This window comes from Macrobrachium rosenbergii, chromosome 23, assembly GCF_040412425.1.
Source record: "Macrobrachium rosenbergii isolate ZJJX-2024 chromosome 23, ASM4041242v1, whole genome shotgun sequence".
In the NCBI taxonomy this organism is placed as follows: domain Eukaryota; kingdom Metazoa; phylum Arthropoda; class Malacostraca; order Decapoda; family Palaemonidae; genus Macrobrachium; species Macrobrachium rosenbergii.
The window spans coordinates 9,673,865-9,689,042 of record NC_089763.1 but is presented as its reverse complement, the minus strand read 5'-3'; the positions used below and the strand labels follow the sequence as shown (position 1 = coordinate 9,689,042).

General features: G+C 38.5%; 1 protein-coding gene and 1 long non-coding RNA gene across 4 annotated transcripts in view; one reads left to right on the top strand and one right to left on the bottom strand.

Annotated features, from left to right (window-relative positions):
* LOC136851248 (uncharacterized) overlaps positions 1-7,178 on the top strand; it is a 60,929-nt gene extending 53,751 nt beyond the window's left edge. For 2 of the 3 annotated variants that reach the window (XM_067125206.1, XM_067125207.1), the window contains one exon: positions 635-1,039. In XM_067125206.1, the coding sequence (XP_066981307.1) occupies positions 635-777 (143 nt within the window). In that variant the 3' untranslated portion in view covers positions 778-1,039. Of the gene's footprint in view, positions 1-634 lie in introns of all 3 variants that reach the window. The other variant, XM_067125205.1, reaches the window with a different exon arrangement.
* The window catches only part of LOC136851250 (uncharacterized), a 97,979-nt gene that overhangs the window by 53,708 nt on the left and 29,093 nt on the right, over positions 1-15,178 (bottom strand). The gene's annotated exons all lie outside the window — the stretch shown is intronic.

Genomic DNA, 15,178 nt, shown 5'->3' with positions numbered 1-15,178 from the left:
GCAAGCACACTCATTTTGACTGACGAGTTTGATCCTTCAAAACACAAACACACAGACAAATGCAAAGAAAAAGAAATCCTCAAGTTTATTCATCCAGAAGAGTTCAAACAGCAAAGTCGGGCAGTGAGTACTGAGAGACGTCTCAACTTGACAGAGGCCGGAAGCAAAGAGGAAGAGGAGTGCATGCTGACAGGTGGGTGGGGAAGCCCCACCCCCACCTCTTGCTAGTTAACTATTTTGTCAATAAGTTTCAATAGCTGCTTCTAGTTTTCGCCTGAAGCTAAATCACTAGGTAGAGAACGAAGGTTTGTATTTGTGTACGAACATTATATGATTATCGACAGGTGGAATCAGACACCATAATATCTATTTGAGTAAATACACCCTCATTTCAAATTAGTTCGATCAAACAAAAATAGTTTCAAAACTAGATGCAACTGTTAAAGTCCGACTTAAAGTTAACATTATCAATTAAAAGAGAGTAATTCATTTTTCTGATCCAACTACAGTAATACGAAAAATCACTAACTGAACATTATTAATGTCAATGTTTCATTTGATAATTACCCTAAATGTTGAGACTATCAACAGACTGGTGGCAACAAATATTATTACACTTATTTATTTATTTCAGAACAAGAATGTGAAGACAACATCTCTTTCCTGAAAGAAAAACTGAAGGACTGCAAGGGGACACTGGACAGTACGACAATTACTCCACCTACGCTGTTTACTGCAACAACGAAAAGACTTTCAAATGAGATTTATATTTCCTGAATGACAACTTTTGAGGCCACCATTATTCGAGTTTCGTAACTAAATATCACGGACGAATATTTCAGTCTTGATGACAAACATACAAACAGATATTCAGTGTAGCTGTGGGCTCTCTCCCCCGCCCCATATTAGCCACTGTGTATAGTTCTGAAATGTCTTCTATTTCTAGGTATCTACATAATAGTAAAAATCTGTATTGTGAAAATGGTTGTAAATCATGGTTTTGCTTCACTGAAAGCTGAAAATAAAAACTCTCATTTCATTCTTAGATGACTGAAACTCTAAAGTACCTTCCCTAATTTTCACACTGGGAAATGGCAAAGACAACATTCCTCCCTCCTTAGATGAATCAGCAGAAAAAAAACAACCAGAAGGGTTTCAAGTGTACTATAAAACCCCTGCATCACTATACTTCATACCATAATACTAACATATCAAAAAGGGCCTTTTCTTAATAGTGTTATGCAAGTGGTTTTAAAATGAAGGTACTACCGAGGTATAACAAGTTGAATGTGGCATCACATTGAAGCTTTAGTCTTGTACTTTTCTAGAAATGGAGTTAGGTTGCTAATATCCCCTGCAATCAACGTTTTCTTTTAACACTTTTAATGTGAATCTTCCTTTGAATTTTTGTGTAGTGTATATGCTTTCTTTATCATATTCTTACACTTGCAAAAGATTTAAACATAAATAAGGCATAGTTTTATATGCTTTAAGATATGAGGAATTATAATATGACCACCATTTTATTGTCGGAAGCACATAAAAGTAAATAATAGAGAATTCTCTTTCAAAAATAGTGAAAAAATGGAAAAACATAATTTCATTTACGTTCACAACAAAACTGTCACAGATATGAACATTTCTGCCTTATGCAATGTTTTAAAGCATTTAATGAGCTTTCTAATGAAACCAAAAGTAACATTCTATCATAATCCGAAGTTGAATTAAAGTTAGTTTTTCATGAAGAACTGAGCCAGCCGACAGCAGGCTCAGAACCCTCATTAAGTTTACTCCTAATCATATATTTTGTATGTTTCTTCACAATTGCATTATTTTGTTATGCTTCTCTGTAGCTATTGTAAGTATACATGTATCCTATTCTTTTCAGCTCATGATCCTGTAATACTGCATAAGAATAAAATCAACCTATAATCATGGAAGAAAGTGGACCTGCAAAGAAGAAAATTAAATCTACAAATTGTGTCATATGCAACAAACTGCTCTCTGGGGAAAAGGCCACAAAGGATACACAACAAGGATCCGTAGACTCTTAGACGCTGCACAACTCCGGCAAGACGACGTTTATGAAAGGCTTTCACCTAGTCACGATGACAAACTGAATGGTACCATTAGAATAGCATTTCACAAAAGCTGCAGATCATCATACACAGCAAAACATAAAGTGCAACTTGCTGTCAGAACACAAAAACCAGAGGGTTCATCATCAACAAGCCACAATCCATATCTAGATCCACACAACAAAAGATATCTGCGGGTTGACACACCGGACTTTAACATCAGAATCCAGTGCTTTATTTGTGGTACTGTAGTTCCTACAAATGCAATGAAAAGTTAACTCAAATTTCAACAGGTACTGGGAGCTCAACACGTGAACATCGTGAACATGTGCTCAAAGCAGTTAGGCAAAGAGGCCAAGAAAAAATAGAATTCAGGATGTTGTCATGTCCAGATTTATTTCTTATGATGCGAAATATCATCGGTCATGTTATGCTGGATATATCAGTAAGCGCAACATTCAAGTAGTAGAGTCAAAGGTAAAAGTGAACCATTGAATGACCCATTTCTAAAGGGGTTCACGGTATTATGTAAAGAGGTTGAGCATACTTTGTTGTCTGGCAGGAAAGAAGTATTAAATCTGAATGAAATGAACGCAAGATTTAGAGAGATTCTTTGCAGTGTTGGCTCACCTGAACCAGATTCACGCAGATCATGGAAACTCAAAGAAAAACTGAAGGGACACTTTAGAGACAGGTTAATTTTCATCTCTCAATCTGGCAAATCTGTCATAGTTTGTTCCAAGGAATTCTCATTAGGTGATGTATTGACACGAGTTAATGAGATAAACCTCCAGAACACAGATGACACTACTGAATTTGCATTCTTTTCAAATAATGAATGCAATGAAAGCGATTCAGCGATATTACACAGAGCTGCAGATATTGTAAGAAAGAGCACTGCCAATGTATCATTCATTTCAGACTTCTATCTGTCCTGTGGTGATTTAGTCATAGAGAAATGTGTGGAATTTGTCTCTACACTTTTACTTGAATTCATTTCTTGGTGTACCTCAGACAAAGCCTTCACCAATGCTACATGCCATACTGATGGATATGTTAGTGATAATCTTGTAGAAACATTACCAGTATGTCACAACATCATTGGACTCAGCCATAACATTGTGACGACTACCAGTTTTAGTTTAGGTATTCATCTACATCACAAATTTGGAAGTCGGCAACTCATTGAAACTCTGCATGGTCTGGGCTATTCTATTCCATATGATGATATTAGATGGTTTATGACATCAGTGGCAGAGGATGATGAACATAAAGATGGCACATACATTCCACAAGGAATTGTTAAGTACAAGGAAGGTGACTGGACTTCCATCATAGATGCTGCAATCGACAATCTTGACCAGCATGAAGAAACACTTGATGGCTTATCGACCACCTACTGTATGGCTGCTGTGTTATATCAAGGAACCGAGTAAAGCGGCATCGTAAGTGGCATTCCAAGATCACAGAAAAAGACACTACGTGTCTTGCGGTATACGGAGAAACCACTTTCAATCTTTAACAAACCTCATAAAAGGCCTGAACCAAAGCGTGTTGCAGAGGAATCCATCTTCAATACGCATGACGTGAACTTGCACAGGCAGGTGGAAGCGTGTGATTTAGTTTGGAAATTGTGTAGAAATACTGATGACAGGACCTTCCTACCAGCTTGGTCAGGATTCAACGCAATGGTACCATAGACAGATATTCCTGTTGCCAATGTGAGATACTTGCCTTTCATCAGTGCTCCACCTTCAAATTTCTCAACTGTGTATACCGCCACATTAAGACTGATTTCTGTTGCAAACTCCCAAGGCCAGCCACATATTTTAGTGACTGCTGACCTTGCCATTTACAGTAAGGCACAGCAGATAATTTGGTCAAAACCTGAACTGCAAAGCAGTGTAACCATGAGACTCGGTGGTATGCATCTTATAATGACTTTCATTGGTAGCATTGGAAAGCTATATGGAGATGGTGGCTTACTAGATATCTTAACATCTTCCAATGTGTATGCTAGTGGGACAGCCCAAATGTTGTTGCAAGGTAAGCACTTTGCAAAAGGAATAAGAGGAGTGAAAGTTGCACATGAAGCACCGACACACCTATATTTGTCTGCAGCTGAATACTATGCCAACGAAAATGGTCTTCCTTGGATTGATGATGAATTCCATAACCTTGCCCAAAAACTCCAAAACAGTATGCACAAGAGCAACCAGGCTATTTATTTTGGAGTATTTAATCTACTGAAAAACAAGATATCTGAAGTGATCCAGACTCTCAGGCACTTTCACTCATTTCAGAAAGAACGTTCTCAAACCTTCAAGCACTGGGCCAGCTTTCTAGAGGCAGCGGATTTGCTACTTAGATTAATCAGGGCAGACAAAGAAGCTGATTTCAACCTTTATCTGCAGACAGTTATGGAGATGGTTCCTTTCTTCCATATGGCTGGACGAGTAAACTATGCCAGGCACACACCAGTTTATGTTTCAGCGATGAGACAACTTGAGACAAAGCAACCTGAGATGTACAAGTTTCTAGTGAAAGGAGGTTTTGTTGTGCGCCTGACAAAAAGGAGAAAGTTTAACTGTGTCCCAACCAATTAAGCTTTAGAGCAAACTATCAACTGAAAGGCAAAGGGTACAGGTGGTGTAATAGGATTCACCATGTGGAAAGCTGCGCTTCTACAATGGATGTTAACTCAACACGTTTCTGGAGAGTACTCAGAGGTCTTTCAGCAGCTATTTGACAACAACTCAGAAGGTAATATACATGAGGGGCTCGGCACATCAAGAATGTTAAGAGACAAGCCAGATGTGGCATCCATAAAAGATTACATCATAAATCACTGTCAAAACTCCTTTGACGTAGACACCATCCCTAAAGAGTTGATTAACATCACTACTGGCCAGATTGCTACCAAGGTTGTAGAGAAATGTCTGACATCAGTTCCTGAAAGAGGAAAGACAATAGTTCAAAACTTCATCTTTGAGAGGCTAATGGACAAAGGAACAAAAAGCTTTTGGGATTCCATTCTCAAGGGTACAATGGTGACTTTCGAGATCATGAAAAAGGCAATGTCTTTTGACACAACTAGGAAAATGATACTTGATCCAGAGGTATTGTTCCGTCGCTTGCTATCAGTTGTAAAGTATCGAGACATTGATATGAAAAAGGTTTTGTCCTTTGAATAAACTCCAGTTCCATCTGCACTATTCCAAGATGATGGAACCATGAGAAAGGATACAAAGTCTGACCTAGCACACAATTTGGAAGAAACTATTATGCACGAAACTGAATTGAAAACCAAATGCCATACTCCAACAGCATACATCATTGTCGGCATAAGTTTTATCCAAGGTGTTAATGAACCAGTTCAAAACTTTTGATGACCTAGGAGAAGTTATTTTCAAGAAGTTGATTATCCTATTCATGAATCCTGACCTTGATATTGAGACCCTTGTGTTAGTGTATGACCGCTATGACTTAAGTCCAGGTATCAAAGGCAAAGAACGGCAGCGGCGTGGTGACATACTAACTACCATTGGTGCTCCTTCTCCTATCATTGTGGGAAATAGACAGGTTCCCAACTACAGACAATTTCTCAAGTTGGGAATGAACAAAATGACTCTCATTCATTTTCTGAGTAATTACATAGAGGCCAGAGTCTCAGAGAGACTTCCAGAGAAAAAGGCACTTGTAATTGCTGGAGGTTATCCTAATGGAGAAGTTGTGAGAGAAATGACCTGCCAAGGAGGCAGATATCTAGAAAAACTATTCTCAACCCATGAAGAGGCAGGCACAAAGATGCTGCTACATGCAACATGTATGTCATCATTTCCACGCACTATTATTAGAAGTGATGATACAGATGTCTTAGTTATCCTGTTGTACTACCAAAGTACAGGGAAATTAAGCAAAGATGTGTATATGCACTCTGGTCACTCGGGAAAGTTTGTCACCTGTGTCTAAAATTGCTGCAACAGTTGGGAAAGAGCTGTATTCAATGCTACCAGCCACACATGCACTTACAGGTTGTGATGCAACCAGTGGTCTCTTCAAACTCGGAAAACGTACTGCTTATACTATCCTTCAAAAACATCAAGATACTCTAATACGACTAGCGGAGTTTCACTGTGCAGATAAGGAGGCTGGGCTAGAAGCAGCTAGAAAGTTTATCCTTCTGATGTATGAAAAGGGTATTAAAGGCAAGACATGTAATACCCTCGATGAGCTGCGTTTTCAGATGGCAACCTCATCTGACAAACCAGTATCCTCTCTCCCACCAACTGATGATGCCTTCATGCAACATGCTCTAAGAGCAAAGTTACAGACCATAATTTGGTGCAGTAGCCATATTGCAAAGCCAAAGATAGTAGATCCTACTAATTATGGTTGGATGAAATGTAATAAAGACCTGCAATATGTAACAAGCTTGAAGGAGTCTGCCCCAAAGGAAATACGTGACTTGATCCACCTCTTCTGTAAGGATGAACAATGCACTGATGGAAGAAAATGTCCATGCATCTTAGCAGGCCTAAAATGTGTAGAGATATGCAACTGTAATAGTCGTTCAAATACTGCCACTGTAATTCAAGATGATGATGATGAGGATGAGAAAGACGAGTAAGATTAGTTACTCATCATGTTTACACTTTTTAAGCATCTGATTACAGTGTCTGAAAGGAATCTGTTGTAAAAACATTATATTGCATGATGATACCAATTACTATATTTTTTTTGTACTTTATTTATCTTAAATGTCTCTTATACCATTGGTAGTATCTTCTAATGTTTGCCCTTATTATCTATAGCAATAGAATTACTTACAAATGATTGTGCTTCCAAATGACTAATTCCACATGAAATTACGTGCAAAAGATGTTTCTTGCAAAATTGCTTTAAAGCCATACTAAGTTGTGTTAGCTTATTCATTTTAGTCTCATTGGAAAGTGCATTAAATGCTCTAAAACAATGAATAAGGTAGAAATGTTCATATCTGTGACAGTTTGGTCATGAACGTAAGTGAAATTGGTTTTTGTACGAAAAGTCTCTTTTATTTACTTTTATGTGCTTCCGACAATAAAATGGTGGCCATATTACGATTCCTCATATCCTAGAGCATATGAAACTATGCCTTATTTATGTCTAAATCTTTTGTAAGTGTAAGAATATCATAAAGAAAGCATATACACTGCACAAAAAATTCTAGGGAAGTTTACGGTAAAAAGTGTTAAAAAGAAAACTTTGTGCAGGGATATTGGCAAGCACAACTCCATTTCTGGAAAGTACAAGACTAAAGCTTCAATTTGATACTACATTCAACTTGTTATACCTCCGGTAGGGGTATCTTAATTTTTAGAGCACTTTTCAGCTGTCCGGCGCAGCACTATAAGAGCCCACAGACTTTGTGACACGTCTGCTTCTTCAGATAAAGAAATAATTTCATAAAAACACGTTTCCATGGTTTTTGCTCTCTTAACTGTTTCTGAACAATGCTCTCGGAACATCAAGTCACATTCACTATTCACAGTGAAAAAGGAGAGTGACTGACAGAAGAGAAAATAATAAAGTTATCCTATCACAGTAAATTAGAAGTCACTAAAAATTTTGGGGATAAACACCACAGAATGTCAACTCACCCTTAATATCCATAAATCCCCCTGTACTATAAAGTGAACTGAACTGAATTGAATATAGAATTTAGGCCAAAGGCCAAGCACTGGGACCTATGAGGTCATTCAGCGCTGAAACGGAAATTGACAGTAAAAGGTTTGAAAGGTGTGACAGGAGGTAAAAGGAACGAAAGGGGTACGGCATTAGGATCAAAATGTCCCATTCCGGATTAAACCTACTAGTTCGGCATCTTTCCGCCAAATGCCGCATTTTAAAAATAGAGTACCTTAAAACACCCGAGTTATGTATTTTCAAGGCTGTAATTATGTACAAACGATCCTACAATATCGTGACAACGGCTTCTCACTCATGCTCATTTAGCCAGGAAAAATCGAAATTTTAAATAATGCATGACAGTCCACTCTCCTAATCTCCGAGATTCCTGTGCTCCGAATTCAAAATACTTCACATGAAGTGCTCCGTGCATATGCAAGCCTCTGAAAATGACGCAAGAAGTTAAAACATATTATGCGACCATTTGTTGATAAAATGAACCTTTACAACTATAAACAACATTCATTCTGGAATAGACGCAACAGCACATATAGACATGATAATTAAAAAAAAATTATTTAAAACGTGTAAGGGCGTTTGTTTGTTGATCTTGCCCAAGCACGCGCTCGGATGACGATAATGCATTAGTAACCAACTCTTGGCTAAACGGAATCACACGGACAACCTTCAATCACTCACTCTCTCTAAAAACGTTTCTGTAGATAGATAGCTAATATGTTAGTTATGAAACACAAAAAATCAGAAATGTAAACCAGGAATTAATTTTACAGAAATCTATGTCTGGTGTGTATGTATGCACATTATGTATTTGCGGATTTGTAACCAAAATATCCAAATGCAACAACCATAAGGGTATAATGATAATTAAAGATGTTTACAACACTTGTGTGGGTCGGAACTTTGTTTATAAGTGCGTTGTTTCTCTATAGTATAATGTACGCAGTGGTCTATCAGCAAACTTACGTTACACAACACACAAGAAAGAACACAGTCGTATTGAATCGACTTTGTATTGCGCGAATTTACTTTATAAATGAGGTACTATATCGAAAACTTCAAATGGTGCAGCGACAATTTGTATCTCGTGTCTACTGACGAAGCCTGAAGTCTCAGTTTCTCTCTCTCTCTCTCTCTCTCTCAGAATTTCTTATTACAAGTTCTTCAACAACATGATGTAAGGAAAGAAATAAGACTTATAAAACAGTATACCATTTATTTCTGAAATCTTGGTATACGATTCTGGGTGTGTGCACGCTTGTGTGCAAAAGCACGTGCGTCGTTGTGATAAGTTGTGGATGATACCTCTTTAAATGTTTAGTTGAAAAAAAAAGTATTGCATTTGACCCCAATTGAAGGATATAAATGTAGTAATTTATATGTTCATGATAACAAATCAAACTTATACCCATTTTTTGCAAGTTACTATACAATGTGTTTACTTTTACTAAATAAACACATTACATATCATGACACGTGTCCTTTGGTTCTTCTCAGTTTTGCAGGAAAACAATACTGTAGTCTCACTCGGTAGTTCTGGCCAATCTGAATTGGGGTTTCACATGATATATCTTCTGAGACTTAGCTAACAGTGATATGCTATTTCTTTGTTACGTGAGTAACAATACGTGAAAAACGCTATAAGTCACTGCATCTGCTTTTGCGCTCGGGTCTAAAAGATTGTTTGGCGTTTCTAACGATATTTATATGCCGGAAACTATTTTTTTAATGTCATTTACTGCCTCACTGCATGCCATTGTGCACGTTTTCTCTTCATCTCGTATAACTTTTACAGAAACTTTACTTCGTTACTAGTACGTTTATACCAATTACAAGTTTGTTCGCATTGGTTGTGTATGATATAAGGAAGAGTAGGCTAAGCCAGAGTCAATATATATTGACTCTGGGCTAAGCTATGCGATGCATGCTTGCATAAGTGTTTGCTAATTTTTTTCTGAGCTTATATGGCACAGGCTATACTGTATCTATCACTCCTAAAAATATTTAAAAACAAGATTTTAACAGAAACAGAAAATATATAAATGTAATATAGTAAATATTTATGAAATCTTCATGTAGATGCATGTGCACACATATGTTGTGTGTTATGGTTTAGTTTAATAGAGTAATAAGATGCTTAGAAAAGCATCAGTTATGGAGTAGAATTAAAAAATTTACATATTAGATGCAAAACACACAGAAGTACACCAACTGAATAAAAAAAAAATGTATAACCACAGCAAAAAAAGACTGCTTCTCCTACTTAACGTAGCAACGGTAAATGTTCCATCACAAGGTACTCACCACTCTCTTTCCCTCTAAGTTGGACTATTCTGATGCCTTTTTTATATGCACTTTTAAAAACAACCACATGGCGTGTCATGAAAAAATTGGATCCGTTTTTTCTCGACAATCCTTCATGACATTCAGGATAAGTGAGGGGAAGTGGTAAGTAGGCAGCATAGTTCATGATTCTCATTTTTCCGTAAATATGTTCGAGTGTTATTCGTGTCAGGCAGATTGCCTCTATTAGCAGTATCTTGAATATCTGAGAGGCTCTCTTTTGAATGATCCAAACACATCCTTTGATAAAATAACCAATGTAGGAATTTTGAAAAGGAACCGAAGTGACAATGAGACATGCAGAAAGGCGATATGCGTCTTTCTCGGGGGCACATCATAGAGGTAAGCTGAGCTCATTCCATGTTGTCACTTCCCCAGGTAAGTTGTTCATTTGTAGTCAAGAGCCGATTCATACAGTTTGCTAATCTAATCGCTTTGTATTTTTGCCATCCGAGGCTTAATATAGTTGATGTTCGGTCAACGTGTAGTCTGATGATTCAGAAGTAAGGTTTATGTAAAATTGTAACTTTCGGAAGCCAATGTCATGAGTAACTTTTCTTTTCTGGGGTAGTGTGTCTTGTACCCGAACGCCTGGTCCTTAAGGTTGTGCTTTAGCTTAGTGTATGTTAAATTTAAATAGTCTAATTTTTTAATAAAATTGTAAAACCCTACCTGATCTTGATGGACCTTCACTTTGATGTTTACTGATATTGCCCTTCAGGCCTGATCATCCTAGTCCCATACCATCTGGGACTTAGAACCCTGCCAGTCGTGGGGAAAAATTCACGACATATGGTCATTTAAATCGGATGGTCTGTATCAGTGAGCATCGGGAACATCCACCAAGTGAAGGTTTTTCGTGTTGGCTGAGGAAATGGCAAGAGTGACAAGGGAATAATAGAGGTTCAGAGAGTACGGCAATCATTGTTTTTCGTAACACGGAATTTTGATGTGACTTGAAGCAACATGGCTGTCGCAAGTAACTTGCAGGCCAGTTCATTGGTTGCTCTACTGACTGCTGTAGTGGCTGAGGCCCATCAAGAACTATTGGAGACACGCACTGCGGCGGTGTACCAAAACCTGATTGATCGCACCAAAGCCGATGAGCAACTGTTGAGAAACTTCTATTTGGCTAGTACAGTAAAGTTTGAATCAAGTTTTGAATTGTCAATTCGTCAAGTGCTCAGTGGAGCGAATAATGTAATTGCCGTTCTCCTTAACAGAATTGAATTCATTGCTTACGTAACGCAGCAACAGACTAGATTGCCGAAGTGGAAAGAACCGTGTTTAATGGTGGGATTAGCGAATACGCTACCTTTAAAGAATTGTTTGATGTTCACGCTAACAGATGTAGTGATTTTGATAACGTAACTAAGTTTACGTATTTGCTTGGTGCCCTCAAGAAAGAACTGCAACTGCTTAGAGCAGTCAAGGTTTTAAGTGTAATGGCTGCTAACTATGACGTTGCATTAGGGTTGTTGGAATGTTACTGTGGTAACCAGCAGCAAATGTTAGTTGTTTTGCATAAGCGACACCCCAATATCTTTGTTGTAAAATTCAACCATGTGGATTTCAAAAATTTATGCATCAAATTGACCGTGTTGTTAGAGCAAATTAAATGCTTGAGTACAGCAGATGTGGGGCAGGGAGTGGTCATGAGTTTGATTAATCAAAAGCTCTCTCAAGGCAATGTATATCGTAAAGTTGTGGACTTAAGAAAGTGTGATTACACTTTAGACAAGTGTTTTGAGGCACCTGATTTCCTCACTGGGAGTTTGGAGGACGATGCATTGCAAAAAGGAGAGGATGAGTCCGTAAGGCCTAAAACAGTTGCATTTCAAACCCCTCATACCGGAATGTGTCCGTTTTGCCAAGGTGAGCATTTGGCCAGCAATTGTGCCAAGCACACCGTCGTTGAAGACCGAAGGTGACAATTAATATATTTCTGTGGGTACTTTAAATGTTTAGGCAAAGACCATAGTAGCATTCAATGTTACAGACAGAATTGCAAATTGTGCAATGGTAGACATCATAATTTGATTTGTATTAATAATGCTTTCAAGTCTCAGTCAAATGCACCTACTACGCAGTGCAATAACACAAATGTTCTGTGTCAGTCATCAAGTTATGTCGCATCTAAGCCACTAAAGGGCCAATGTAGAAACAGAAGTCCAGAGGGTTCTAACGAAAGTAGAGTCAGTGAGAAGAAAAAGTTATGAAAAACCCTGTGTGAATGTGAAGTCAGTAAATGCGTCTGACTCTGGCCTACCATCGACACTGTTACCGACAGCCTCGGCCATCTTGTGTGCCCAGGGCCAACAGGCTTCGACCAGAGTGTTTTTAGATACCGGGAGCCAACATAGTTTTGTTTCTAGTCGGCTAGCCCAGAAATTAAAGTTGCCAGTAATAAAGAAAGTCTCCCTCAGTATTGCACCAATTTGGATCTAATGTTATTAATAGCGAATATGGTTTGGTTTCATGTAAAACTCAGATGGGAAACGGGGTAATACGGACAAAATTGATAGTGCATGACAATGTGAACACGCCCATCTACAACATGGGTTTAGTTAACATAAAACATCATTTGCAAAACAAAGGCTACAAGATGGTGGACGAGGAAGTTCGTAATGACGTGTTGAAAAATGTGAACGTGGTGATTGGTGCCGACTATTTTAATCACTTCGTCGTTAGTATGGACAAGTGTGACTGGGTTAGTCTTTTCGTGACTCATCAAGGGGTATCCCCTTATGGGAAGGTCCCTCAGTGGGCACTTAAGGGAGTTGACGTGACTGCCATGAGAGCCTTGCATGTCTGCCAAACAGTAGAAACAACCCAAGATGTTGATGAATGGTGGCGACTTGATACGATTGGTGTCAGTCCCAAAGAGCAATTTTCCATCTCTGAAAACATAGCCATCCAAAAAGCAAAGGACAGTGTAGTACGAACTGTTCAGGGTTATCAAGTAAGCATCCCACTTTTGTGATGAACAATGTCCTAGTGTCAATTACCGTAATGCCACTGCACAATTAAATGCTTTAGAAATGAGATTTGATTGAGATCCTAGATACCGCACTGCTTACGAACAAGTCCTTCAGACTTATCTTGAAGCTTGGTTCATAGAGGAAGTCCCCAACTCGAGAATAAAAGGCTACTGAATGCCTCATTTTGGCATTGGGAAAGAGAGCTCTACTAACCCCCTTAAGATTGTGTTTAATGCCTCCAAGTTAAAGGGAGGAATCTCCTTGAATGACTGCTTGTATCCAGGTACCAGTTTAGCTGAGTTGTTACACGGCCTTTTGTTAAAGTTTAGAGTAAATCCCTTCCGTACACACTAAATGCTGACATATCTAAAGCCTTCCATCGAGTCCTCCTCGAGCCACAGGACACCACCAAGTATGCTCGATTCCTGTGGTACAAGGCACCGTCACGAGCGACTACCTTTGCCTACAGGGTCGTGGTATTTGTAATAACAATCAGTCTTTATCTCCTTCAACAAGTCCTTCAGACTCATTTTCAGGGAGCTGGGAGGGAAGAGTTAATAAAATCGTTTTGTATTGACAATTATATTGCCACCTTTGCTACAAAGTCAGAAATGTGGAATGGTTATTTAACGGTTAAAAAGCTTTTGGATGAAGCTAACATGCCATTGAGAGGGTGGGCAAGTAGTAGCCTAGCCTTTGATCAATGGGTAGGAGTTGAAGAGCCCACTGAGATTTCTGTGTTAGGAATGTTATGGGATAGGAGTAGTGATCAGATGTGGTTGAAACCCTTCAAAGGGGTGAAAGAACTGCCTAGTGACTGGGTTCCCACGAAACAGAGAGCCCTTTCCTTGTTAGAGTATCAAACTTTGATCTGTTAGGGTTGGTCAGTCAAACATATGTTAAAGGAAAGTTGTTTATACAGAAACCATGGGAAGAACGTATAAGATGGGATGATGTTCTAGACACAGAAAAACAGACAGGGGCTATGAAAATCTTAGAAGAATTTGTCAATGTGCATAAGTTAAAATTTAAGAGAGGAATTTTGACAGGCGAATCAGAAATTTGTCTTTATTGATGCCTCAAGTAAGGCATATGGGCCAGTAGCCTATTTCAGGGGCAGTAAGGGAGAGACTAACCTGATGACTAGCAAAATGAGATTAGCCCCTAGGAAACAACTACGACAGACCATACCTAAATCAGAGTTATTAGCTTTGTTATTAGGAATTAGATTAGGTAGAAGTTTGAAGAATTTGTTAAAAGTCAGTACAGTTGTAATTTGGACCAACAGTAAGGTCGCTATAACCTGGGTAATTAGCAAAGAGGAGAATAGGAATGTATTTATAGCTAATAGGGTAGGAGAAGCTAACTCTATTTTACAGGAGTGTGGGATGATTCTGAAGCATGTGCCGACCAAAGGTAATCCAGCAGGTCTTCTGTCCCGAGGGACTATGAGAGAGCTGACAGCCAGCCAGCTGTGGCACTGAGGACCCCAGTTTCTTCATGTTGAAGGTCCTGCCAATTGCCAACAGATACTAGATGAAGCCTCGCTAAGCCAGGCTAATAAGCAAGTTGTTGCTGCCCTCTGTGAGCTACAGGAAGAAGTAGCCATGATACAACCCGCAGACATCTGGTCTATAATGGAGAGTATTGTTGGATTTAGCATTTCGATGGGTATTATGAAAAATGTATTGAAATTTTAACAAATTAATGCTAATCCATTTTTGAAACTTGTTCATTTGGAACAATGACATTGTTTGCCTTCAGTTTATAGTTATTTGGAAAAGGGGCCTAAAGTACCCAATGATATTATTAATTTTTTTAACCAGTTTGGGTTAGTTTTGATTGAAGGCCTAATATACTCAAGGAATAGATTAAAGAATATAATATACTCTAGAAATAGATTAAAGAGTGCTGTAGGAAATAGAGATCATTTAATCTTGTTACCCGCAAAAGGGAAATTAGTACAATCATACCTGAAACACTTGCAGACCCTAAACATGCATTGTGGCGTGAATTCACCAACAGCTATTATTCACCAGGAATGTTGGTGCCCGGGACTGAGATGTTTGGCAAAAAAGGTGATATGCA